The sequence below is a fragment of the Lepidochelys olivacea genome (assembly GCF_965140295.1).
Source record: "Lepidochelys olivacea isolate rLepOli2 genome assembly, chromosome: 5".
NCBI classification, from domain to species: domain Eukaryota; kingdom Metazoa; phylum Chordata; order Testudines; family Cheloniidae; genus Lepidochelys; species Lepidochelys olivacea.
Window position 1 is genome coordinate 28,071,541 of NC_140415.1, and position 27,535 is coordinate 28,099,075.

At 43.0% G+C, this 27,535-nt stretch overlaps 2 protein-coding genes across 3 annotated transcripts in view; both read right to left on the minus strand.

Moving 5' to 3' along the window:
• The window catches only part of RICTOR (RPTOR independent companion of MTOR complex 2), a 189,763-nt gene that overhangs the window by 101,865 nt on the left and 60,363 nt on the right, over positions 1 to 27,535 (minus strand). For both annotated transcript variants that reach the window (XM_084628581.1, XM_084628582.1), the window contains 3 exons: positions 18,110 to 18,174; positions 11,391 to 11,522; positions 10,439 to 10,502 (listed from right to left, as the gene is read on the minus strand). In XM_084628581.1, coding sequence (XP_084484707.1) covers positions 10,439 to 10,502; positions 11,391 to 11,522; positions 18,110 to 18,174 — 261 coding nt within the window. The remainder of the gene's footprint in view (positions 1 to 10,438; positions 10,503 to 11,390; positions 11,523 to 18,109; positions 18,175 to 27,535) is intronic.
• Positions 25,640 to 27,452, minus strand: LOC311520365 (zinc finger and SCAN domain-containing protein 32-like). The gene is made up of 2 exons (XM_084627759.1): positions 26,765 to 27,452; positions 25,640 to 26,178 (listed from the first exon to the last, which is right to left on the minus strand). Exons 1-2 carry the CDS (start codon positions 27,270 to 27,272, stop codon positions 26,093 to 26,095), a joined length of 594 nt encoding a protein of 197 aa, XP_084483885.1. The 5' UTR covers positions 27,273 to 27,452; the 3' UTR covers positions 25,640 to 26,092.

A 27,535-nucleotide genomic window follows, 5' to 3' on the forward strand; every position in this document is an offset into this window, starting at 1 on the left:
AGAAGTCTCACAGCCTGAGGGCTTCGTGGCAGAGGGCAGAGGATCGTGCCCCGCCTTGCCTGTTGATACAGAACATCGAGGCCGTGTTGTCCGTGAGGACCCTGACTACCTTGCCCTCCTGGTGCGAGCGGAAAGTCATACGCCAGCCACACCGCTCTGAGCTCCTTGACATTTATATGTAGGGTCAGGTGTTGAGCCAACCACAGGCCTTGGGTCTGACAGTTCCCTACATAGGCCCCCCAACCCAGGTCCTACACATCGGATACCAGCTCCAACAACGGGGCCCTGTCCCTGAACGGGACCCCCTTGGAACATGTTGTCTAGGGTGGACTACCACCGTAGGGAGGTGATCACAGAGTCTGGCACGGTGAGGACCTTGTCTATCCTGTCAGTAGCCTGTGAGAAGTTCGAGGCCAACCAGAGCTGGAGGGGCCTCATCCTGAGTCTGGCGTGATGGACCATGTATGTGCATGCCAACATGTGACCCAAGAGCTGCAGGCAAACCCTGGCTGTTGTCACGGGGAACCTTGTGACCGAGTCGATGAGACTTTTCAGGGTCTTGAATCTGTCTGGTGGGAGAGAGGCCCTGGCCGACACTACGTCCAGGAGTGCCCCGATAAACTCTATGCATTGGACCGGGACTAACATGGACTTGGTGTTTACCAACAGTCCCAAGGCGGTGCACGTGGACAGGAGGAGCACCACGTGATCCCTCACCTGCGACCAGGAAGTGCCCTGGACAAGCCAATCGTCCAGATGGGGAAATATCTGGAACCCCTGCCATCTGAGGTAGGCCGCTACCACCTACATGCATTTTGTAAACACCTTGGGGGCAGTGGACAGACCAATTGGAAGGACCGTGAATTGGTAATGATTCTGTCCCACCACGAAACGGAGGAAGCACCTGAGCCCCTCGAATAGGTGGATGTGGAATTACACGTCCTGTAGATCGAGGGCAGCGTACCAGTCCCCAGGATCCAGGGAGGGGATGATGCAAGCCAGGGAAACCACACGGAACTTGAGTTTCACCATGTACTGGTTCAGACCTCGCAGGTCCAGGATGGGCCTGAGCCCCCTTTTGGCCTTCGGGATAAGGAAATAAACAGGAGTAATACCCCTTGCCCATGAACTCCTCGGGCACCGCCTCTATCACTCCTAGTCCTAGGAGCCGCCCCACCTCCTGCTCGAGCAGAGCTTCGTGCGAGGAGTCCCCCAAGAGGGATGGGGGGTGGTTGGGCAGGGAGGAAGTAAACTGGAGGGTGTAACTCCAGGAGATAGCGTTGAGGACCCCATCAGTCCGAGGTTAGCCGTGACCATTCTGGGAGGAAAGCACACAACCGGTTGGAGAAGGGGAGCTTTATTGGGGGTGGATCCCTGATGAGGACTGGCGGGGTGCCCCCGAGAGTCCCATCAAAAGCGCCTTTTCCCCACCTGCTTGCCCTTGGAGGACCCAGGCTGGGGGGCAGGCCAAAACTGCCTCTGAGGGCATCTCTTATAGTCTTTCTGCTTCTTATGGGCGGCCTCATACTTCGGGAGGGCAGCCTGGCCGGGAGTCTGCTGTGGTTTGAACTTAGGTTTTGCCAGAGCTGGGACAGAAGCCCAGAGTCTGGAGGGTTGTGAGGGAGTCTCTCATGCCATGCAGCCTTATATCTGTTTCTGCCGCAAACAGAGCTTCCCCGTCAAACGGGAGATCCTGCATGGAAGACTGCGCCTCGCTGGACAGCCCAGAGAGCAGGAGCCATGATGCCCGTCTCATGGACACTGCAGAAGCCATGGATTGTGGGGCCGTGTCCGCAGCATCCGAGGCTGCCTGCAGGGACACCCTAGCAGCCGCTACCCTTCCTCCACTAGTGCCTTGAACTCCTTCCTATCACTCTCCTGGAGGGAGTCCTCCAACTTGGGCAGGGAGCCCCACAGATTGAATTCATACCGGCCCAGGAGAACCTGATGGTTTGCCACTCATAATTAGAAGCTCAAAGAAGAATAAATTTTCCTTCCGAAAGAGTCCAGTCTCAGAGAGTCTTTATTCTTTGGGGTCGGGGCTGGCTGACCCTGTGTCATAAATATAAAGGGAAGGGTAAACCCCTTTGAAATCCCTCCTGGCCAGGGGAAAGCTCCTCTCATCTGTAAAGGGTTAAGAAGCTAAAGGTAACCTCGCTGGCACCTGACCAAAATGACCAATGAGGAGACAAGATACTTTCAAAAGCTGGGAGGAGGGAGAGAAACAAAGGGTCTGTGTCTGTCTGTATGCTGGGTTTCTGCCAGGGATAGACCAGGAATGGAGTCTTAGAACTTTTAGTAAGTAATCTAGCTAGGTATGTGTTAGATTATGATTTCTTTAAATGGCTGAGAAAAGAATTGTGCTAAATAGAATAACTATTTCTGTCTGTGTATCTTTTTTGTAACTTAAGGTTTTGCCTAGAGGGGTTCTCTATGTTTTTGAATCTAATTACCCTGTAAGATATCTACCATCCTGATTTTACAGGGGGGATTTCTTTATTTCTATTTACTTCTATTTTTTATTAAAAGTCTTCTTGTAAAAAACTGAATGCTTTTTCATTGTTCTCAGATCCAAGGGTTTGGGTCTGTGGTCACCTATGCAAATTGGTGAGGCTTTTTATCCAACATTTCCCAGGAAAGGGGGGGTGCAAGTGTTGGGAGGATTGTTCATTGTTCTTAAGATCCAAGGGTCTGGGTCTGTAGTCACCTAGGCAAATTGGTGAGGCTTTTTACCAAACCTTGTCCAGGAAGTGGGGTGCAAGGTTTTGGGAAGTATTTTGGGGGGAAGGACGCGTCCAAACAGCTCTTCCCCAGTAACCAGTATTAGTTTGGTGGTGGTAGCGGCCAGTCCAAGGACAACGGGGGGAATATTTTGTACCTTGGGGAAGTTTTGACCTAAGCTGGTAAAGATAAGCTTAGGAGGTTTTTCATGCAGGTCCCCACATCTGTACCCTAGAGTTCAGCGTGGGGGAGGAACCCTGACACCCTGCCATTCCCTGTGGTTGACTGACTCTACCACCAGGGAGTTGGGCGCTGGGTTGGTATACAAGTACTCATGCCCCTTAGTGGGTACAAAGTACTTGCGTTCCATCTTCTTAGAGATGGGTCTGGTGTTTGCCACAGGGCATTAGAAATCTTAGCCACCCCTTCATGGAGGGGCAAGGCCACCCTACCCGGTGACGACGAAGACAGCACATTAAACAGGGAGTCTGAGGGCTCCTCCCTCTCCTCTACCTGGAGGCGGAGGCTTGCTGCCACCCTCTTTAAGAGTTCTTGATGGGCCCTGAAGTCCTCCTGCGGGACAGAGGGGCAGCAATCACCTCCTCCAGGTGGGGCAAGGAGGCCGGTACGATGCTCTGGGTATTGGCTGGCACTGGATGGTCCACCATCTGGTCGGATTCCGGGCATGGTGCCAAGGACTCACGTCCAACCGACTCCTTTCTTGGGGGTCTGGAGAGGGAGGCCGACAGTGCTTCCGAAGCTCTGGCCACTGAGTAAGCTCCCGCCAGGGGCCACGGTGCCCACTGGGCCAACCACGACGCTCAGTGCCACTGCACCTGCTGTGGCACCGGCAGGGCCGGCTGTTTGGGTTGGCTGGCCTGGCCCATTGAAGGACGGCTATGAATGGAGGCCAGGCTGGCATAAAATCTGCTGTCTCTGGACCAGGAGGAGTGGCGGAGCCGGGATCTACATCAGACACGGGACTGCAATCTCAACGTGGAGGACTGGTACTGACGGTAACAGCTGCTCCACGAACGGCCTCGATGGGCAGACCCACAACGGCGAGCGACGCCCCGGGCTGCAATGTCTTGGCGGAGACTTGGAGCAGGAGTCCGAGCAGGAACGGCATCAACGACTGTGCCATGACTGACTGCGGTACCTCCTCAGAGATGAGCACGGATGCCTGCCGCGGTCCCGTCGATATTTGCTCCTTGAGGATGAGCAGTGCCGAGAGTCCCGGCCGGCCGGAACCCAGCCAGACAGTCTGGTCGGCATCAAGGGCAATCCACGTGGACTCTGCCCTGAACGGTCGCTGGGCGGCGACTGGCATCGGGAACGTTCCCTCGACCGAGACTGGTACCAGGATGGAGGCGACTAAGAAGATCCCAGCAGCGGCTTGCCTCTGGAGCATGGGGGTGACATCGGCAGCACTCCAGGCACCAGCATAGATATAGCATCCCAGGCTGCCTGGAGGGCATTGGGGCAGGCCTGTTCCAAAGGGGCCGGGCTACTCCATTCAATGTGAGTTGGAGGCCTGGGACCCGGTGGGGATCGAGGACTACCCGACATGGGCGTAGCCTCTGTCCCAGACTTCCCTCGGTGCCGCTGTGAAGAGGGAGTCTTTCTGGCCCTCTTGGCATGCCCCGTGGATGGGGAGTGGTGCTGACTGGTCGATGGCACCGGAGGGTCGCCGCGTACCGATGCTGCGGTGCTGGGTACCGGTTCAGAGCTGCGTGCTGGAGTCAGGGTCAGTGCCGATTCCATCAGGATGGCCCAGAGCCTAATGTCCCTTTCTCTTTTGGTCCGAGGCTTAAACGACTTGCAAATCTTGCACCTTTTGCTGATATGGGTTTCACCCAAACAGCGCAAACAGTCTGCGTGCGGGTCACTTCTTGGCATAGAACGCCTAAAAGAGCAGAACGACTTAAACCCCGGGGTGTGCGGCATGCCCCGGCTGGGGTCACTGACTAACTAAACTAACTAACTACACAGCTAATTATCTACAGGTACTAACACTGAACGAACAAACAGTTCTGGGGAGGAGCTACAGCAAAGCTGGAACAGAGCAGTTCCGACACACCTTCACTGGCGGCAAGAAGGAACTGAGGGTAGGGGGAGCGCACAGCTCCCCTTATACCACACCAGGCAGGCGACACTCCAGAGGTTGCAGGGGGCGCTTCCCCCACCCCCAGGTACTGCTAGGAGAAAAACGTCCGGCACCGGTGCATGTGGCAAGCACACACACACACGCCCCCACCCCTATTGTGGAATACACATGAGCAATCACTCGAAGAAGAACTAAAAATTGTAAATAGGCAGGAACAGGGAATTTGGTAGTTAACTAGTCCTTTCTGGTCAGAACACTTACAAAGTAGGATTACATCCATGGTGAAGATGGTCATTCAAAGCTTTGGCAGTTGTCAATGCGACTGTGGTAACTTATTTTGGAGGTTGTATTTGTCAAATTTATTAATTGTACAAAATGTTGCAAAATAAAAAGAAATGTTTGAAATGCTTAAATGTAGTAAAACCCACATGGTATGTATGGTTTTAAGGTGGGTAATGTAGGGATAGTTAATTAAAGTTAGCGTAAGTTTGCTTAAAAAAAATAGTATCTGGTTTGTGGCTAGTAAGGAAAAAATCCCAATCAGCAAGTAAAAGAAGATCATGAGAATAAGTACTATTGCTTACAAAGTGGGAAAGATATATGATCAAAAAGTAACTGATAAAGTGAAAAGCTGCATTAATAAGACAAAGGAAAACTGTCTTAAAAGAAACAAGCATAAACATTCTCACTGTTCTACTAGAAAGCAGGGGTGGAGGTGTGGGGAAGAACAGGAAAGGAAAGCCTTAGAGAAAGGAAAGTAGCAAGGATGAACTGCTTCAAACTAGGTTTTTGCCAGAGCTAGCAAGTTAGCTGAAGTGTATAAAAAGAGCTATGAATTTGAAGGTTCTTTGTCAGACCCTACCTGATCATGCTGGGCCATGGCCAGAACGAGACTGTCATCCCTAGGTCTGGCTTATTTGTAAGTAAACTGATCGCATGCTTATGAATACTTTATCACTGTGTTGGGTGTAGGGACTGCTTATTTTTAGGTTGTTAGACATGTTTATAGCAACTGTAATTACCATTTGGCCTTTGGATTTAATAGAGGGATTTATGAGTAAATTAGTGTCATGGTAATACTCTACATAAATAATAATTCCAGCACTGCCCCAGAAGTAGACTATTTAGGACCCCTCATTACAGAAGGACATACTTTACAGATAAGTGCAGTGATTCAACAAGAGAGTCTTAAATGACTGTCTAGCCATCACATTTAGGTCAGAGTAAAAAAACAAAACCAGCCAGCAATAAAATTTAGACAATCTCAGCACAGTTCTGTTCAGCTGATGTTAATTCAAAAGAGTATGGCAAGAAAGTAAGTACATATAAAGTACTCTACAGGGAGCTCGACAGGCTCTGTTTCATTTTGTCTCCTGCTCTTGAGCTTTCCCCCAGTTTTGCAATGTACTTTGACATTAAAGGAAACTATCATTAATACATTCAATAAACAGCACAAACGCTCATATATTCTTATAGGGAACAGCATCTTGTTTGTTTGCACTACTATATTAGGCAAAAAGTTAGCACATTTGTTATTACTACATGTATTTTCTATGGTGCCTCTCTATGTAATATCTTGGCCTTATTTACATGAGTTGGAATTTACATGGACAGGATGAAGTTAGCTTCCACAGAGAACCCTTAGGCGCGGAATTTCCTCTGCTGAATATCAGACAGATCATGAATCTGGCCAATTTTTATACAACTGTATAAGACATCTTTCTACTAGTCTGAGAATTTCATCTGAAGAACAGCCCCTTGCTGTGAGCTCTGAGGAAAACAGAGACCTGGTTTTGCCTCAAGATAGCTTATCTCTTTGGGACAGAGTACAAATTTTGTTTCTCTTCTTTGAAGAGCTTATATGTAAATACAGTGTAATGTGTTCCCAGGAGTCTGTCCTATCAAACAGATGAGTTATGTAGTGAACCAGTTCTATAAAGATACACCATCTTTAAATAGAAAATGCTCCCAATATACATCCTGGAACTTCTGACAATTCTTCCCTTAAAACCCTGTACAGACCAGGCTTGGTATTCTTGATAGTTCTAAAATTTAAAAAAGCAAACAGAACCCCTTTTCTCAACCTTTATTTGCTCTACACACATTTCAGGCCTTCTTTATGTTTCACATAGAGCAGCAAAAAAAAAAAGTGAACAAGCCTAGTTTGCTTCCTTTGCAGGTCACTATTAAATGAGAAGTCACTAATGCTAAACAGATTTAAACATACAAAACAAGTTTATTTTTGTAAGATGTTTTTAAGAAACTACTGCTTGTCATACCATGATGCTCTTACCCACAAAACAGGAAGCTCTTTAAAACCGAACTTCAGAGAAAAATCCCAAATTCCTCACCCACCCACGGACATACTGAGCCTTTCATTTACTATAATGGTACAAATAAGAATTAATTAGCAATAGTGGGTGGGACTAATCACTTTTACAAAATATCCCCTCCTGGTCTTGAACTGACAGGATAAACGTTATTACACTCATCATGTTGGGAGAGTGTAAACAATCTCTTAAAATGAAGGCTGCTTTGCTTCTCAGGTTTCTTTCTGTTTTTAGAATATGGGAAGGAAAAGATCTTCTGTTAAATAATCAAATTCCTAATGTTTTATTACAGTAAATGTCAGCTGAACTCTGCCTTTATTTTAATGCAGATTTACATAAATTTAGGCCTCTGAAAGATCAGCGATAGGTAAATGAGAGCTTCTTGGAGGCAGCCAGGAGGTTCTGTCAAGAAGAAAGCCAAATGTGGAGTCTTAAAAAAAAGCATCTCTCCTTTAAAGAGTAAGGGGTCACATTGAAATGACCTCATCTTGACCTCTGTCTGTAAGGTCTGAAATAGAACAGTCTCCTTTTTGAATTATCCAGGAGAGAGAATGATCCAGGATTCCTTCAGATATGGAGAAGTGTTTTACGGAGCTGCTCTGCAATGCTTTCTTCAGAGACCCAACATTCAAGACAGCTTCTACAAGAGCTTCAAAGTTCCCAGTGGGAAACTGGCTGCCAGATCTGTTTGGAGATGGCAAGTATCTAGCATGAATGACCTCCAAAGGGTACAGGCACAAGAGAAAAAGAATGCTTGTGCCAAGGCCCTCCATGAAGCTAAAAGTCAGGATAAAAAGGAAAGTTTATAATGGTCCACAATGAAGATGTTTTTCTTTCCGTCTCCTATTCTATTTTGGATTTTATACCAATCCCATCACTGAGATCTGAGTACCTTCCAGAAGCACATAAAGCAATACAATTATCATCATACATATGTGAAGTTTTATTTTATATCTGTAGTACTATGATATTTTGTATGGTTATTGAAGGCAAGGTTGAAGAAGTGAACCTTGAACTTGGAGCAGAAAGTGGTGAATTCTTTGGTGGTTCTAACATCCAGAGGGAACCCATTCCAGTGTCTGACTGGCTCCAGAGAAAGCAAGGTCTCTTACACAAACAAGATTTATGCATGCAACAAACAACTTCACTGTGGAGAAGCATAGCTATGTTCCTTGTCTTGGAGCTTTAGACAATCTTTTAGGTATCCTGAACTCAAAACACTGAATACCTTGAAGAGAAGGACTGAGACATTGAATCTGACTGTAGGAAGCTAGCGTACTTCACAGAGGACAGGTCTGATATATCGTATGCTGCCAAGGAGATGTGTCGCAGTGTTCTTTACTAGCTGGAGTTTCCTAAGGGCTGACTTCATGCCCAGATATATTGTACTGCTGTAGTCGAGCCAGGAGGTGACTACAGTGTGTATTACTGAGGCCAGGTCATTTTCCTCCCAGGATAGGACACAGTATCCTTGTCAGCCAAAGATGTTAGGAAACATTGCTCACCAGTGTCGCTATGAGGGCATAGCATCACAGAGGAATCCAGTGGCACTCAGACTAGGGACTGAATTGACTAATTGCAATTGTGTATCTTCAACCAAAGGAGACTATATCAAGGATACACATTCCTCAAAGACATTTCCTCTGCATCCATCTTATTGAGGTTCATCTTCAACTAGCTGTCCTTCATCTGTGTCCTGATCTTGACCAAACACCGCACAAACTTGGTGACTGCTTTGTTATATGTTGTGACATAGAAGGTAAAAAGCTGTGCCGTATCTATGTCCCATTGGCAGGTAAGTCCATGATAATTCACCAGTTCTAGTAGCTGCATATAGATGTTAAACAGGACTGAAGGAGAACAGTCCTTGTGTGACTATGCACGTGTAAGTTCTAGTAGTGAAATGAGTAATTTTCTATCACTATCCCTTGGGTGCATTGTAGGATGGACTAACGCAATTTGAGAGTTCCTCTGCACTCCAGTGGCATTCCTTGATCTACTATCAAATGAGGGAGAGAGGTCAAGGAATATGAGAATGGATGCCTGCCCTCCACCCATCAACAAGAGACTATCTATCAGCACTATTAATAGTGTCCATTCCATGTATTGATCTGAAACCAGAGATTGTACTTGTCTTAGATTATGGAAGGTCTCCATTTAGCTGGATTGTGACTTTTGTCCATATAAGAGAATCCAGTGAAGGAAAAAGTCACTATTACCCTAAAGGACGTTTGCTTTTTTCCCCCTCATTCTTTGAGCCAAAGCTGTTTTACCCAAGAACTTAAGGCTTGCGTGTAAGAGCTATGAATGCCACAACTGAGATACATATGAACAACAAAGGTTTTCTTAAAATGGACTCTAAATTTTGGTGTCACAGATATTCTCAAACAACTACATAAACAGAGGAAAAGCAGTCATTCTGAACTCACTGTTCCTGTGGACACCACCCTTTGGAACTGCTCCAAACCTCAACTGAGTCTTTAGGTAAACCTTTGTTCTGTTTCTGTGATGTTGATGCTGCCTAGAGGAGTAGGAGCTGAATGCAGAACACTCAGGTCCAGTCAAAGGCAGAGTACCTTATGCCAGAATAAAGATCTCATCATCTGTGACTAGTCTACAAGTGTCAAGTAGGAAGGAATTACAGGTGCTAGCTACAGCCCTACAAATCTCATGCATTTGAGCGCAGGATTGACCAGCATAGCTCAGATTGACTAGGTCCTCTTGCAGCCCTGAGAAAGGTACCAAATAAAGCTGTGGAATAATCCTCAGAGTCAGAGGATTCTGAAGGGGGCCATCATTCTTACAGGGCAGAGACAAGCTCCTCTATCCAAGACTGTCCATCTAGAAAAGTAACACAGGAAGGCCTAAACCAGCAAACTAGACTTGCATTGTTGTTCCCAGGTTGTCTTACCCTCTGAAGAGGGCTGGGCCTCTTTAGGGTGATATCAAGAGAACCAAAGCTCCTGCCAAAACCCTATCCAAAATAGGGGTATTCAGTGGGATTCCCTTTCCTCACTCAGGGGAAGGTTGTCAATGGCAAAAGATGAAAAATTGAGCCAGGTCTCATCTAGTGCCTTTCCTTTTTACTTTAGAGATAGCAGCCAAGATATCTGACTTTAGAGATAGCAGCCAAGATATCTGCAGCCAGCATAAAGTGAGATAGGGAACCAGAGACTGTCCAAAGATGGACGGTTGATGGGACAGTTCTGTAGCAAATATGACTTACTGACTGGGCTACTGATGTAGCCAACATGAGAACAGTACACAGTTAAATTTTTACCTTTCTCACTAATCGAAGAGCTTGTGTTCTCTCTACTTCATTACTCTGTTGTATGTCAATGCACCTAAAATAAAACAAAAATTAAATAAAAAATGTGGTTTGTAGATAGAAGTTACCCCTATTCCTAACTATTAACACCTTGGTGCTACTATTCAAGAGATTGCATGAATACTATAACAAACTTACTGTCCAGAAATTCTAGCTTTCAGAGAGCACATGGATCATGACTGGTCACAGAACTTTAGTTTGAGGTTTCTCTTCAATAATAATCTTTATTATAGATGAAGGATCATTAAAACAATTTTCTTATATACGCGCATTTACATAACACTGTGGCGAGATATAAAGGTCTTAATAGTAGTTTTGAGATGCCTACAAAACTGCTAGTCATTTCAGAGGAGTACCAATAACATATTTATAATATACCATATCATCAATCTCATCTTTCCAGACAAAACAAACTAAATTAAATGGCATTAGGATTGAGAGTAACTATCCCCAAAACAAACATGGAAATTCAGAGTTACAGTTAAACTGTAAAGAAATCCAAACATGTTAAAGTATGGAAATATAGTTAAGGTATCCAATTTTATTTCTGACATGTAGTCATGTCATACAATTACAATTAATTCAGAGTTCAGGATCACATTAAACTGATTTTTAGAGACAAGTTTATTTCCCCCCACACATATACTTTTGTTTCCTCATGGTATCATTTCACATGATAGCATTTTCTTTGGATTTGTGTTTCTTTTGATTTGGTTGGCATTCTTGTATAATATTTTATTTAAAAAGGAAGTTTCCCAAAAGAAAATAGAAAATACCTTAAAATACCAAGAATCAACATTTACAGAGAATATTAAGATAGTCATTTCCACACATACCCCACAATCAGTCAAAGATGAGAAAATTAAGTAAGTCATTGTAATATAATAAAATCTAGGAAAATTACCTAGCTATCAAGTAATCCACTTTCAATTTTAGCACCTTTTGTAGAACACTGGAGTCTCGGATGAGATAGCGAAGGGCTCGCAACCCTGCTGCTCGCACCTCTTTTGCTTCATTCAGTAAAGCTAATCGCAAACTACAATGGAAAAAAAATAAGTAGGAAAACAAATTACACAACAACAAATAGAGCTTCCATTTGAGGGACAGACACGGTTTACTTACATGAAAATAATTTAACACTTAAAGGGAAATTTTCCTTACCTTATTAATTTTCTTCCTTTGAGATCTACGCCAGTCCAGTCACTTGGGTAAAGCACCTTTCAGCCAGCAGATGTAGACAGTACATTGAGATTTTTGGTTCTGTCACTCCCCCCATACACAGAGGTTTGAAGGCTCCCAGACTTAAGATGAATCTTTGAAAGCAGGTCATATAATATTATTTGCTAAGTGAAATATATCAGAGAACTGATACTTTGTTCTCTCATGTGTGACTTGCTATTTGGGGGGAAAAAAAATCAAGAGGAGATAATACTGGTCTTCAAAAGAAGGTGTTCTGCACTGTCAATATTATAAAGAAAATGGTTAGGAAAATTTCCCTCTCCGGTAGACCATGTCAGTTCATACATATGGAACTTATAAGCGGCGTCCTGCATGGAATAAGGAAGGAGTAGTGCCTGATTGCCTGCACTACTCACTAAGTCACATAGTAGCCACTTCCTGAACATTAATTTGAAGTACTTAGAGAAAGTAAACAAGGGAAAATATGTGGCTGCTTACATATCACTAGTAATGATGCAGCTCATAATGTAGATAACTTTCTGGTCAGGTAGACTGAAGAAAAAAAAAGTCTTATCTGCACTGTAGCCAGTTTCCCTACCTAAAACTTTATCCACTTAAGGATATTGATGCTGCACGCTTTTTTTTTTTTTTTAACCCCTTCTCTTTCCTTGTAAGGTGCTTGTGCACGATAAGCAGCTATTCCAAAAGCCCAATCTGTTGTACCTTTTTGAAGATTAACCTTTGTAAGATTTAGATGCTAGGACCTAGTTTCTTTGCTATTTCTAGACTTAAAGCAGAAAAACAGCAAATCTGGTCATATATCATCCAAAATTGGGTCATATATCACCTTCAGCATTAAGAGTTTCATCATTAAGGAAATATTCTAAGAATTGCCTCCTCTCAGTGAAAAAAAATCAAGTGTCTCTCTTTATAGGGCAGGGCCCCACAAGTTTTTCTTCTGCTAGCTGAGTTGGTGACAAACAAACAGTAGGTGGCTAAGATATTCTTCCTCTAAAAAGGTTAAAATACAGGAGTAGAAATGAACTGGATATCAGATTTAAGTTCCAAGTAAGTCTGGGTGGGCATGACTACTAGCTTCTTAAGAGCGTTGAGTAAGGATCATGTTCTCATGAATTTTGGCTGTGTCACCTGACAAGTACTCTAACATTTTATACTAGGAAACCTAAAGGATGGACCCAGATTACGTAGCAGCCCTTTTCAATATAGTAGAGTCTTTATTTTCCTGTTCTGTGGTCCTTAAGGGTGCCAACGAGTAGTTTGTTTGGCTACTCAGGACACATCAATCCAAGGGTTTTCAGTTAGGACAACTAATTTCTTCCCTTTCTCACCAAGAGCACCCCCTGACAGTCAATTATATTTCTGGCATGAGAGTGCACAAACAAAGCTTTTGGAACCTTGTACTAGCTCAAGAGACTAGAATTTCCTAGTATTAAAAATACTGGATGTTTCCTCTCCAAATTTAAAGTAGGGGCTACTTTTATAATTAAGAATAGATCCTTCTTGAATGACAAAAGGACAAAGTTTAGAGAAACAATTTTTAATACTTCAAGTGACTGGCTCTTGGAACAGCTAGTTCTAGAGCTCAAAAGAATAGAAGATATTTCTTGATTTAGTCTTAAGTTACACACAGGAGCTAATTCAAGAACGGACAATAGTTTAGCAACTAATGGTGACCACATTATATTTAGGGTTAAGGCTCAAGGGGGAGGCAGGGTACCAAAAGTAACTGACACTAAACTTTAGAAAGGGAGATTTTAATAAAAAGTGGCAAGGCTAATCAATAAACCCCTAAAGTTACAAGCAAAGGAAGTAAAATCCACAAGTAAAATCCATGGCACAGATGCTACTTTTAAAAAAAAAATAGAGTCTTAGACATGCATATTGCTAAACAAAATGTGACCCCAAAAGACAAGGAATAAATCAAAATGACTGAATGGCAAGGTTTGAGAGGCTATTCAAACTGCCTTTACTGCCTTTCAGGAGTCATCCCATAATGCTCCACACTGACAATACAATCGATACAAGCACTCCTGGTGAGAACGTGCACTGCTGACAAGTGTAGCGTGCACACAAACAAGCGATGTAATACCTTCAGCTACTGTATGCTGACATGACTTAGGTCAGATCGAAATGGTATTTCCAAGAGTTCTGAAGGAACTTATGAAGTAGCTGAGCTGCAAATAAAAATACGCTATCATTAAAAACAGCCACTGTCCAAGAAAATTCAAAGGTAACAAATGTAAGTATATTTTAAAAAAAGCTTCTAGGAGTGATCCAAGCAATTACAGAGTAGTGAGCCTTATATATGCACCTGGAAAACTGGTTGAAATGTGAGTTAAAATAGAACAAAACTCTTATAAGATCATATGACAGAATGTGACCAGCACAGTTTGTGCACTGGAAAACTGTGTCTCACTAATCTCTTAGAATTCTTTGGACATATCAATAAAGCGGTGGATAAAGGAGAACCAACTGACATAATATTACTTCCAAAAGATCTCTGATAAAGTTCTGCAGAAGAGGCTATTAAAGAACCTAAATAGCCATGGGGTGAGAGGAAAAGTATTGTCATGGATCACAAACTAATCCTATTCTTTATTTTGTCTCCTATGTAAACTGTCAATTTTCATCATGACAAAAGATGAACAGCATGGTCCCTCAAGGATCCCTAGTAGGTTCCACGGTGTGTGATACATTTATTGTGATCTGGAAAGGGAGATGAGGTAGCAAATCTGGAAAGAAGAAGGGTTTAAGTTAATCAGGATCAGAGAGAACTATGAGGAACTTCAGAGAAACAAACATGCTAGGTGAATGGGCAATATGATGGCATAAGAAATTCAATATTGATAAATGTAAAGTAATGTACAGTGATGGGAAAAAAGTTATACTACTCATTTATTACAGGATTCTAAATTAACTGATCCGCTCAAGGAAGGGCCTTGGGTATTACTACAGACGACTCAATGTGCAGCTGTGATTAAAAAAAAGCTAACAATCTGTTAGGATGCATAAGGAATAGGATGGTAACTAATACAAAAATATTATAGTACTTTTATATAAATCAATAGTGCAGCCTCATCTGGAATATTGTGTATAGTACTGGTCACCCCACCTCAAAAAGGACACTGCAGAACTAGAAGGGAGTTCAAAGAAGAACGACAAGAATGATCAAGGTCAGAGCGACCTAATGTGAGGGTCTGAGGCAGTAGGGCTATTCCTATGAATATCTTGAATTTTCCCTCTCAACTGTGGAGGGAGGGAAGGAGAAAAAAACAAAACAGACATTTCCAAGTTGCCCTCATCGCTGTGGCTCTCTCCTTCCTGAAGAGGATTTTTGTTCCCTAGTGATTACCTCTTACAAACAAGGTATCTGAAGGACTTCAAGTCACCAATCTTAAAATAGCACTGGTCCCCATGGTGGGTATCAGGAAGAGAGAGAAGATATTTGATCCTGGAGGAGATTCATTTTCCCTCTTATGCTTACTCTGGCCACTCTGACTACCCCAAGGTGAAATGACATTCCTATGTACCTTTTTTACTTCCTAGTCCTTGAGCTTGGGTAGAGGGGGGCATGAACCCCATGTATGGATCTACTTTGTGTGTGAAAGCTTGGTACTTCTTGGAATTTTTGTAGGAGTCAGTTATGCTATACTCCTGTGAGGACTAAATCACTGCATGTAGGATAGAGTCCACAGACTGACAGCTACTCCAGGACAGGGCTAAGAACCTCAAAGACTTCTGAGGCCCAAAAGTACTCCACTCTCTCCTTTGCTCAGGAGTTTCTTTCACCTGTCAATGGCACTGAGACTCCATCTGCTGGAGAAAAAACAACTGAACTCTGTGAGCTGTCAAGATCCTTCTATGCAGGGAATGATGTCAAAATCTGTCAGTGTACTGTCTCCATCTGTTGGCAGGAAGAAATTATAATCAAGCACATGGACTAGCAAAAAGGACCAAAGAACAAATTCTAACAATTGCATTTATTCTTGGATAAAAATCTAGCAAATATACACATGGTCTTTAGTTTGCTTAAATATTCCATTGTAATAATAGGTTAAATTAGCAACCTTATACACCTCTACCACGATATAACGCGGTCCTCGAGAGCCAAAAAAATCTTACCGCGTTATAGGTGAAACTGCGTTATATCGAACTTGCTTTGATCCACCGGAGCGTGCAGCCCCGCCCTCCCAGAGCACTGCTTTACCACGTTATATCTGAATTTGTGTTATATCGGGTCGCATTATATTGGAGTAGAGGTGTATGACTAATTCTTAATACCTCATGGTTCAAGAAGACACAAACATTTTTGTAGAATACTTCCTGTGTCTCCAGCAAAACAAATGTATTCTTTAAAATAAATTAAAAACAAAAAGCAAGTTCTTTAAACAGGCTTCTATCTGAACACTTTAAGCATTCTGACATAGGTATTTTTGAAAATGTTAACCTAAATGACTTAGGAGTCAAAGTCTTAAGTCCTATTTTCAGAACTGACTCAATCACTTAGTCTCTACTCCTACTAACTTTCAATTAAACTTAAGTTCCCAAGGCATTTTTGAAAATGGAATATAGGCACTTTTGACATTTTTACCCCATAGTTAAATACAAGAAATCAAAGAAGAAAATAGCAACACCATACACTTAAAGATCCAGGCAGAACAAAAAAAGACCAATTCTTTATTCTTCTTTTAAAAGATCAGTATCAACAATACTGGCTTCAACAGCAAGCATTAAAGCATTGCTTTAAAAATGAGCATTTCTATATAAAGTTCTTTATCCTACAATGACATTTTCAGAAGATCACAAATGACACAGCCAAGGCTGACTGTTCATCTCTGAAGACTTCGTCAGCTTCTATACCCATCTGATCACTACTATGGCAGAATAAATTGCATATATAAATGCATGAAGGTACTGAATAGACTATTTCAATGCCTTTTTAAAAGACAGACTCTCACGCAGATCCTTGAGCAAAGCATCTTCCATGAAAAGGGTCCTCTTTGGCACATCTGCCTATGGATTTTCAGAAAATATCATCATTCTTCCTAGAGAGGGCTTATAGATTTTTATGAGTTTGTTGGGTGTGAATTTTATATCTAAAAATGTTTATTCTTCCTTAGTCATGTCCTGGACTAGGAGGACTTCCTAACTTGGAATTGGAGTACTTGTGGCATCTTGGAGACTAACAAATTTATTTGCACATAAGCTTTCGTGGGCTACATGCTCATATAAATTTGTTAGTCTCTAAGGTGCCACAAGTACTCCTGTTCTTTTTGCGGATACAGACTAACACGGCTGCTACTCTGAAACCGGACTTGGAATTGTATAACAAAATGCACTAGACATGCACCTCTTGAGACCTGTATTAAAATTTGATTTGGTAAAGAAATGAAACTTAATTTGGACATTACAGTCTCTACATCACAAAGCAAGCAAACAATCTGACATGAATTCTAATATACTCAGAAAGAGGATAATGAAAGTGTTATAATTCACAACAAAAAGGAGTATTAACAGAAAGGTACTCAGTAGCACTGACTGAAGCATTCAGTTCCATCTGAGAAAACTCATCATTTAGGAGAAGAAAGTTGCAACATGGTCAGTTTTTCTGAAAGAAACTGAACAAATCCCCACAAAATTTAAGGCAATGTTTTCTGATTTGATTTGATTTTTCTTTGGATCTACTGAGTTCTCAGTATCAGAAGTTCACCTACACTGAATGGCAAAACAATTAGGTTGACTGGAAGAGCCAGCCGCATTTTTGTTGTTTCTGCTACCTAGGCTGAATCCACGGCAAGTTAGCAGTGTCTGTGCAGAAAAGAAGGGATTTAATAAATATAAACAAAAATATTTTTATTCTAAGACATGGTGATAAGATCGAGGCAGATTCCTTTAGAAAGTTTATCTAAAAGTTGCCTTAGTTGCCAATAGGATGATACTGCAAAAAACTGTTAAGTCTCTCTTCAGGGAATTTAGTAAACTATTATAGAAACTTACAGGTGAAATCCTGGCCCCACTTATATAAAAGGAAGTTTTGCCATTGTCTTCAGTAGGGCCAAAATTCCATCCCAAGAGTTTCTGCAAGCCTTTATGAGAGCTACATTTCAGAATATTCTTATTTTACATTACATTCGTGATTAATGCAGCATGAGTTCTGTGCCTTACCTAGAAATGATGTTCTAGTTTATTATTTCCTGAGTTTCTCTTTCCTATTTCCATAAAACTGTTTTATACTTGTATGATTTTACGTATTGTGTGTTATGGAATATTAAACCATTAAAAAATAAGAACTACAAAATACTTGAATTGGGTTTTAAAACTACTTAAAGTTGTTTTCTTTCATTTAATTCAAAACAGCTACTTTAAATGTATATTGTTTAAAGTGTCCAAATATTGCTCAGAAATAATTTACAGAATACTTACCATATTATGATGTCATCATAGGTAAAACCTAATTTTTCTTCAGTGTGGCCAGTATTACAAAGAAGCTGCAAGCAAAACAAAATATTCATGTTTGATAATGCTTTAAAACTGATTTATTCTTTAACGCTTAAAAATATTGCCAGAGACTTTTAAAAGCAATCTAGAGGATTTAGCACTTCTTCCATGAAAATTAACAGATGATGTGTCAATCTCAGAGTGATTTAAAAATCTCAACCATTACTTTTATATAGAATATTTCATTCATTTAACAGCGGACATACCGAGCTCTTCTGCAAAGCTGTACAGAAACAGTGTAGCATGAGAGTCAACAGAATTCCCTCCCAGTCAATTATTGGACTACTCAGTCGTACAAGCACTACTTCTGAAGCTGTTTCCCCGGTCTTCTTGAAGCACTGATCAGATGATCCACTACATGCACTAGTTGGGTGACTGGTCAAGAAGCCTGAAGATGGCTAAACTGAACTACAGTCAAAGCACTTTCTTTTAAAGATCTGCACTCAGGGGGTCCTTTAAGCAAAGAGAAACAGACAGTCCATTTCCATGTTTTGTAACAGCAGCACAGACTTTCGGACCAAAATTTTCAGAAGCAGCCACTGATTTTGCGTGTCCAATGTAATACATCTTTGGCTTGATATTCAGAGGTGCTGAACTCCCATAGCTCTTTAGAATCAATAGCAAATGAGGCCCACAGTGTCAAGTTGAGTACCCAAAAAGGGAGGCAATCTGTAATTAGCGTCCGCTTTTGAATCGTTTGGTTTTATCTATGACTTTCCAGTAACAGATTGATAAGTACAGTTACCATACCATATCTGGGCCTAAAACCAGACAGAGGTGTCAAGAAAAAGGTCTAGAAAGTGCTAGTGTTACTTCTCCACAATCTTCCCTAAAGAAGGAAGACTGGAAATAAGATAATGGGTAAAAACCTCAAAATCTAGTTTTCGCTTCTTGAGTGAGATCTGACAATTCCTTTTTGCCTTTCACTAACAAACTCCTCTAATAATGGCCTCACCACCCCATAATACAATTAGACTATTCAAGTACAATATAAATCCCACTCAGACTGGAGCTCAACCTTTTTCCAAGCACTTCCAGAACCTCAGTGAATAACACTGGTTGAAACAGAACAGACTTTGCATATGCCCCCTCTGTCCTGACATCAGAGACTGACAGAATCTAAATCAGAATGAGCTTACTAACGTACACCAAAACCCTCACAATGAGAAACTCAACAGGAAAGGGGTATACCGACCTCAAAATAGCAATCTTTAACATTTGCTTAAAGATTCTTACTATATTTCTGGCTCAGTATTCACAGAATGCATCCATGAAGTGAGCTGTAGCTCACGAAAGCTTCTGCTCAAATAAATTTGTTAGTCTCTAAGGTGCCACAAGTACTCCTTTTCTTTTTGCGAATACAGACTAACAGCTGCTACTCTGAAACCTATTCAGAGTGTGTGTTTAGTGCCATCAATAATACACAAACAAAATGTAATATTGAAAATTTAGTATCCAATATACTTACTGTTCAATGTACTAAGCCAAAATATTTAATGTGTGTTCTGTATTCTCCCTATCTCTGTCACTCAGACTCCTGTAATCAGTGGAGCGCAAATCATTTAGATAGGATTCTATTTTTAAAAACCAGATTTTGCTGCCGATAAACTAGATTTAAATGATTTTTTAGGTATACTTCCTGCAAAAAATGTGACCCTTCTAGGTTTTATGTTGTGACTCTTAGTCCTTTCAATGTTAAGGCCATTTAAATTTAAAAACCACTTCACAAATACATGTAATTAGATGTAAGTACATCTTGCTTAATGAATTTTTTTCTATACTGTGAGAAAACAAAAAACAAACACAGTTGTATGTTGAACTCCAACACCATTAAAAAGGAGCAGACCAGATAGTAAAAACTTGATCTAGAATGGCTACATTTTGCTTCAAAACTATTCTGAAATATTTGGGATTATGTATTTGCCTTAAAAATAAGTACACACATTGTTACAAGGTAATTTCAATAAATTTACAAATATAAAGCCTAATTTTTCTCCTGGTTTCCAAATTGTAGTGAGCTCAACACCAGACATCTGCATGCATTAACTGGTTATGACAGTGTGTCACATCCTGGTATTAACCTATTTTTGTGACTCCACCTAATATTGAATTGCCTATGGCCACTTTAGCATTTCTACTGATGTCTTATGAAGTGTAAAAATTGGTTGACAAAACGGTGTGAGGAAATACTTGCTAAAAGTGTTTTTTTGTTGTATTCCAGACAAGTGAGTCAATACTTGTTTAGGTACATCATTTTAGGAAAAATTATTCACGCCCTCTCCCCCCAAATGTAAATATCTGTGAAACAAGAAAGTTATGCTTTCATAGAACTTTCTTCAGGAGCCTTAACAAGCATTTTCACTTTGAAAAATCTGAGTGATAATTTAAGTATGAAAAAAACATCTTTCCAAAGAGCAAAAATATTCCCTACTGAGTAGAGAGATTTCTTTTTTTCCTGTATAAGAAGGTGTGAGAACTAGAAAACAATGTCAGACAACAGTAGTATTGGCAGGTCTGAAAGCGTGGGTAATTCTGCAAAGGATAAGAGAAAGATGAGTTTTTCCAGTATCATGCACCAGGATTAAGATTACACTACTGGCCTGTAAATTACTTTAAAATGGGATTAGTTATAAATTACAAAGTAATATCTCTTTGAAGGGAAGCTGGAAGACTGTCCACCATGTCAAAGTTGGTGAATCATAACAAAATAATTTTAGATACATCAGATATCTGCAAGATTCTTCTCTACGGTATATTTTTAGTGCTTTGTACAGTCCATTCTCCAATAAAGTTCCTTTTAGAAAATATTCAAATTCAATATATTGAAACTTATTCCTGAAGAAAGAGAGGCTTAATCTAACCCTGATTTGCAAGGAAAAATTCATAACTTAATCTGATTACACACATGGTTCCATAATTCTGTTTCTATCCTAATAGTTTTAATGTGAATTGGAGAGCAAAAAAGAATACACAGATACAGAATTCACACTAACGTAAGAGCCAGACGTTAACTATAACTAGTGGGTATATGCCATGTAATATGCTATAGAGGTAAAATGTAACATTGGAATTTTCTCTCATTAAACAAACAGATAGCATTCTATTGTTTTTAAAAACTGGTCAAAAAAGAAACCTGGTTTGACTGCAATGGTTTCAGTTTTCCATCAGCGTAGAAGAACACATGCCTTCCAGCACTCCCAAACCCCACCAGTCCTCATTGAGTTCCCTCTGTTCCCACTATTACAATAGTGGAAACAACTCTCCAGGGATCTGAGAACAGCCTTTTAAAGACTTCATCTCCATGGATAGTAGGAGCATCAAAACCATACTATCACAGCCTACAATACCCTGACAACATCTTCAGAGTTCTTCACTGCTCTCATCAGGTCTTCTCACTTCTTCTGTAAGGTCTCCAGACAACTTCTCAGCTAAAAATACATTAAATAATTTCCTAATATTACTTTTCCATGCAAGCCATTGCCATTAACTGGGCCATCTGCATTGTTGTTCGATTTAGTTCACTAACTCCCTGTTGCCAAGCCTATTTAATGATGTCACCTCTACTTATGATTTTGTTCCTTATTTCTCTTCCCTTTGATCATTTTTACCCCTTCATCTTTGACTTCGCCTTATATCTCCTCCTCTCACTATTTTTCTACTTTCATTACTCTAGTTTCTTCATTTCCACAACACAACTGCATTATGGAAGGAAAAGAAACAGAGGAGAGGATAAATTAAAACAGTGCTCTAGAACAGTGGTGGGCAACCTGCGGCCCATCAGGGTAATCCACTGGCAGGCCGTGAGATGGTTTTACATTGACCATCCGCAGGCACGGCTTCCCACAGCTCCCATTGGCCGGGAACGGCAAACCGCGGCCACTGAGAGCTGCGGGCAGCCATGCCTGCGGATGGGCTACTTCCTATTGAACCACCAAGATGGGCTCATAGCCACAATGATCTTATTGATGAAACCTTCACCCTTCCTCTCTTCATCTCTGTCCTACCATTTTCTGTCATGCTTAAAATCAGATTTTAAGAAATTCAGTGCAAGGTCGTGGTCTTTTTATTTGTCCTGTAAAGTGCCAGGCACTGTTACAAATAGGAATATTAAAAATTATGCTTGCTATAAGGAAGGCAAGGTAAAGATCTTAATGTAAAAAAAAAAAGAGAGAGACTTAAGATAAGGAGGAAGTAAGATGGATTGCATATGTGAAGGAGAAAAAATTTAAGGTATTTGATATTACAAGCATTTTGTTCACTTTCCATAAGACATAAGACTTCGTTTTTGAGCACATCACCATTACTCAACAAATAAGCCATTTGTAAATGTTTCTAATCTGGTTCATTAAAAAAATGCTGTTCACAGTGTACACAAATACAATGACAACACTGGAAACTCAAATCTTCCAGAACATTGTCTTCAACGAAATAAGAGAATAAGTGTCTTTACAATGCCTCCCTTCCCATCCCTAATTACTTAAATGAAGAATGAAAATTCATATCTGGAATAATTTAAATGGTATGTTATGCAAATCATATTAAAAAATATTTTTATGTTCATTCTTCTCCCCTTCAACGCCCCCCTCAAGTTGGAATGTTGAGGAAGGAGTGATACAGGGGATAAAATGGATAAACACTTAGATTTTTTACTTCTGTTCAACTATTGTTCAAATACAAAATAATTTCTATTGAGAGAGATTGGAGTCTAAGGGTATGTCTACACTACGGAATAAGGTCGAATTTACAGAAGTCGGTTTTTTAGAAATCGGTTTTATATATTTGAGTGTGTGTCCCCCCACAGAAAATGCTCTAAGTGCATTAACTCGGTGGAGTGCTTCCACAGTACCGAGGCTAGAGTCGACTTCCGGAGCGTTGCAAGGTGGATAGCTATCCCACAGTTCCCGCAGTCTCCGCTGCCCATTGGAATTCTGGGTTGAGATCCCAATGCCTGATGGGGCTAAAACATTGTTGCGGGTGGTTCTGGGTACATATCGTCAGGCCCCAGTTCCCTCCCTCCCTCCGTGAAAGCAGCAGCAGACAATCGTTTCGCGCCTTTTTTCCTGAGTTACCTGTGCAGACGCCATACCACGGCAAGCATGGAGCCTGCTCCGGTAACCGTCATCCTACGTCTCCTGGGTGCGGGCAGACGCGGTACGGCTTTGCTACACAGTAGCAGCAACCCCTTGCCTTCTGGCAGCAGACGGTACAGTACAACTGGTAGCCGTCATCGTCATGTCCGAGGTGCTCCTGGCCACGTCGGCTGGGAGCGCCTGGACAGACATGGGCGCAGAGACTTAATTTAGAGTGACTTGACCAGGTCATTCTCTTTAGTCCTGCAATCAGTCCTATTGAACCGTCTTATGGTGAGCAGGCAGGTGATACGGATTGCTAGCAGTCGTACTGTACCATCTTCTGCCAGGCAGGCAAGAGATGAGGATGGCTAGCAGTCGTACTGTACCATCTTCTGCCGAGCAGCCATGAGATGTGGATGGCATGCAGTCCTTCTGCACTGTCTGCTGCCAGCCAAAGATGTAAAAGATAGATGGAGTGGATCAAAACAAGAAATAGACCAGATTTGTTTTGTACTCATTTGCTTCCCCCCCTCCCCTGTCTAGGGGACTCATTCCTCTAGGTTACACTGCAGTCACTCACAGAGAAGGTGCAGCGAGGTAAATCTAGCCATGTATCAATCAGAGGCCAGGCTAACCTTCTTGTTCCAATAAGAACGATAACGTAGGTGCACCATTTCTTATTGGAACCCTCCGTGAAGTCCTGCCTGAAATACTCCTTGATGTAAAGACACCCCCTTTGTTGATTTTAGCTCCCTGAAGCCAACCCTGTAAGCCGTGTCGTCAGTCGCCCCTCCCTCCGTCAGAGCAACGGCAGACAATCGTTCCGCGCCTTTTTTCTGTGCGGACGCCATACAAAGGCAAGCATGGAGGCCGCTCAGCTCACTTTGGCAATTAGGAGCACATTAAACACCACACGCATTATACAGCAGTATATGCAGCACCAGAACCTAGCAAAGCGATACCAGGCGAGGAGGCGACGTCAGCGCGGTCACGTGAGTGATCAGGACATGGACACAGATTTCTCTGAAAGCCTGGGCCCTGCCAATGCATGCATCATGGTGCTAATGGGGCAGGTTCATGCTGTGGAACGCGGATTCTGGGCTCGGGAAACAAGCACAGAGTGGTGGGACCGCATAGTGTTGCGGGTCTGAGACGATTCCCAGTGGCTGCGAAACTTTCGCATGCGTAAGGGCACTTTCATGGAACTTTGTGACTTGCTTTCCCCTGCACTCAGGCGCATGAATACCAAGATGAGAGCAGCCCTCTCAGTTGAGAAGCGAGTGGCGATAGCCCTGTGGAAGCTTGCAACGCCAGACAGCTACCGGTCAGTTGGGAATCAATTTGGAGTGGGCAAATCTACTGTGGGGGCTGCTGTGATGCAAGTAGCCCACTCAATCAAAGATCTGCTGATATCAAGGGTAGTGACCCTGGGAAATGTACAGGTCATAGTGGATGGCTTTGCTGCAATGGGATTCCCTAACTGTGGTGGGGCCATAGACGGAACCCATATCCCTATCTTAGCACCGGAGCACCAAGCCGCCGAGTACATAAACCGCAAGGGGTACTTTTCGATAGTGCTGCAAGCTCTGGTGGATCACACGGGACGTTTCACCAACATCAACGTGGGATGGCCGGGAAAGGGGCATGACGCTCGCTTCTTCAGGAACTCTGGTCTGTTTCAAAAGCTGCAGGAAGGGACTTTATTCCCAGACCAGAAAATAACTGTTGGGGATGTTGAAATGCCTATATGTATCCTTGGGGACCCAGACTACCCCTTAATGCCATGGCTCATGAAGCCATACACAGGCAGCCTGGACAGTAGTCAGGAGCTGTTCAACTACAGGCTGAGCAAGTGCAGAATGGTGGTAGAATGTGCATTTGGACGTTTAAAGGCGCGCTGGCGCAGTTTACTGACTCGCTTAGACCTCAGCGAAACCAATATTCCCACTGTTATTACTGCTTGCTGTGCGCTCCACAATATCTGTGAGAGTAAGGGGGAGATGTTTATGGCGGGTTTGGAGGTTGAGGCAAATCGCCTGGCTGCTGGTTACACGCAGCCAGACACCAGGGCGGTTAGAAGAGCACAGGAGGGCGCAGTACGCATCAGAGAAGCTTTGAAAACCAGTTTCATGACTGGCCAGGCTATGGTGTGAAAGTTCTGTTTGTTTCTCCTTGATGAAACCCCCGCCCCTTGGTTCACTCTACTTCCCTGTAAGCTAACCACCCTCCCCTCCTCCCTTCGATCACTGCTTGCAGAGGCAATAAAGTCATTGTTGCTTCACATTCATGCATTCTTTATTCATTCATCACACAAACAGGGGGATGACTACCAAGGTAGTCCAGGACGGGTGGTGGAGGAGGGAAGGAAAATGCCACACAGCACTTTAAAAGTTTACAACTTTAAAATTTATTGAATGACAGCCTTCTTTTTTTGGGGCAATCCTCTGTGGTGGAGTGGCTGGTTGGCTGGAGGTCCCCCCACCGCGTTCTTGGGCGTCTGGGTGTGGAGGCTATGGAACTTGGGGAGGAGGGCGGTTGGTTACAGAGGGGCTGCAGTGGCAGTCTGTGCTCCAGCTGCCTTTGCTGCAGCTCAACCATACACTGGAGCATGCTGGTTTGGTCCTCCAGCAGCCTCTGCATTGAATCCTGCCTCCTCTCATCACGCTGCCGCCACATTTGAGCTTCAGCCCTCTCTTCAGCCCGCCACTTACTCTCTTCAGCCCGCCACCTCTCCTCCCGGTCATTTTATGCTTTCCTGCACTCTGACATTATTTGCCTCCACGCATTCGTCTGTGCTCTGTCAGTGTGGGAGGACAGCATGAGCTCGGAGAACATTTCATCGCGAGTGCGTTTTTTTTTTCTTTCTAAGCTTCACTAGCCTCTGGGAAGGAGAAGATCCTGTGATCATTGAAACACATGCAGCTGGTGGAGAAAAAAAAAGGGACAGCGGTATTTAAAAAGACATTTTATAAAACAGTGGCTACATGCTTTCAGGGTAAACCTTGCTGTTAACATTACATACATAGCACATGTGCTTTCGTTACAAGGTCGCATTTTGCCTCCCCCCACCGCGTGGCTACCCCCTCAACCTTCCCCCCTCCCTGTGGCTAACAGCGGGGAACATTTCTGTTTAGCCACAGGCAAACAGCCCAGCAGGAATGGGCTCCTCTGAGTGTCCCCTGAAGAAAAGCACTCTATTTCAACCAGGTGACCATGAATGATATCTCACTCTCCTGAGGATAACACAGAGAGATAAAGAACGGATGTTGTTTGAATGCCAGCAAACATACACTGCAATGCTTTGTTGTACAATGATTCCCGAGTATGTGTTACTGGCCTGGAGTGGTAAAGTGTCTTACCATGGAGGACGCAATAAGGCTGCCCTCCCCAGAAACCTTTTGCAAAGGGTTTAGGAGTACATCTAGGAGAACCGCAAATGCCAGGGCAAATTAATCCTTTCACATGCTTGCTTTTGAACCATGTATAGTATTTTAAAAGGTACACTCACCAGAAGTCCCTTCTCCGCCTGCTGGGTCCAGGAGGCAGCCTTGGGTGGGTTCGGGGGGTACTGGCTCCAGGTCCAGGGTGAGAAACAGTTCCTGGCTGTCGGAAAAACCGGTTTCTCCGCTTGCTTGCTGTGAGCTATCTACAACCTCATCATCATCTTCTTCGTCCCCAAAACCTGCTTCCGTATTGCCTCCATCTCCATTGAAGGAGTCAAACAACACGGCTGGGGTAGTGGTGGCTGAACCCCCTAAAATGGCATGCAGCTCATCATAGAAGCGGCATGTTTGGGGCTCTGACCCGGAGCGGCCGTTCGCCTCTCTGGGTTTCTGGTAGGCTTGCCTCAGCTCCTTCAGTTTCACGCGGCACTGCTTCGGGTCCCTGTTATGGCCTCTGTCCTTCATGCCCTGGGAGATTTTGACAAAGGTTTTGGCATTTCGAAAACTGGAACGGAGTTCTGATAGCACGGATTCCTCTCCCCAATCAGATCCCGTACCTCCCGTTCGGTCCATGCTGGAGCTCTTTTGCGATTCTGGGACTCTATCATGGTCACCTCTGCTGATGAGCTCTGCATGGTCACCTGCAGCTTGCCACGCTGGCCAAACAGGAAATGAGATTCAAAAGTTCGTGGTTCTTTTCCTGTCTACCTGGCCAGTGCATCTGAGTTGAGAGTGCTGTCCAGAGCGGTCACAATGGAGCACTCTGGGATAGCTCCCGGAGGCCAATACCATCGAATTGTGTCCACAGTACCCCAAATTCGAGCCGGCAAGGTCGA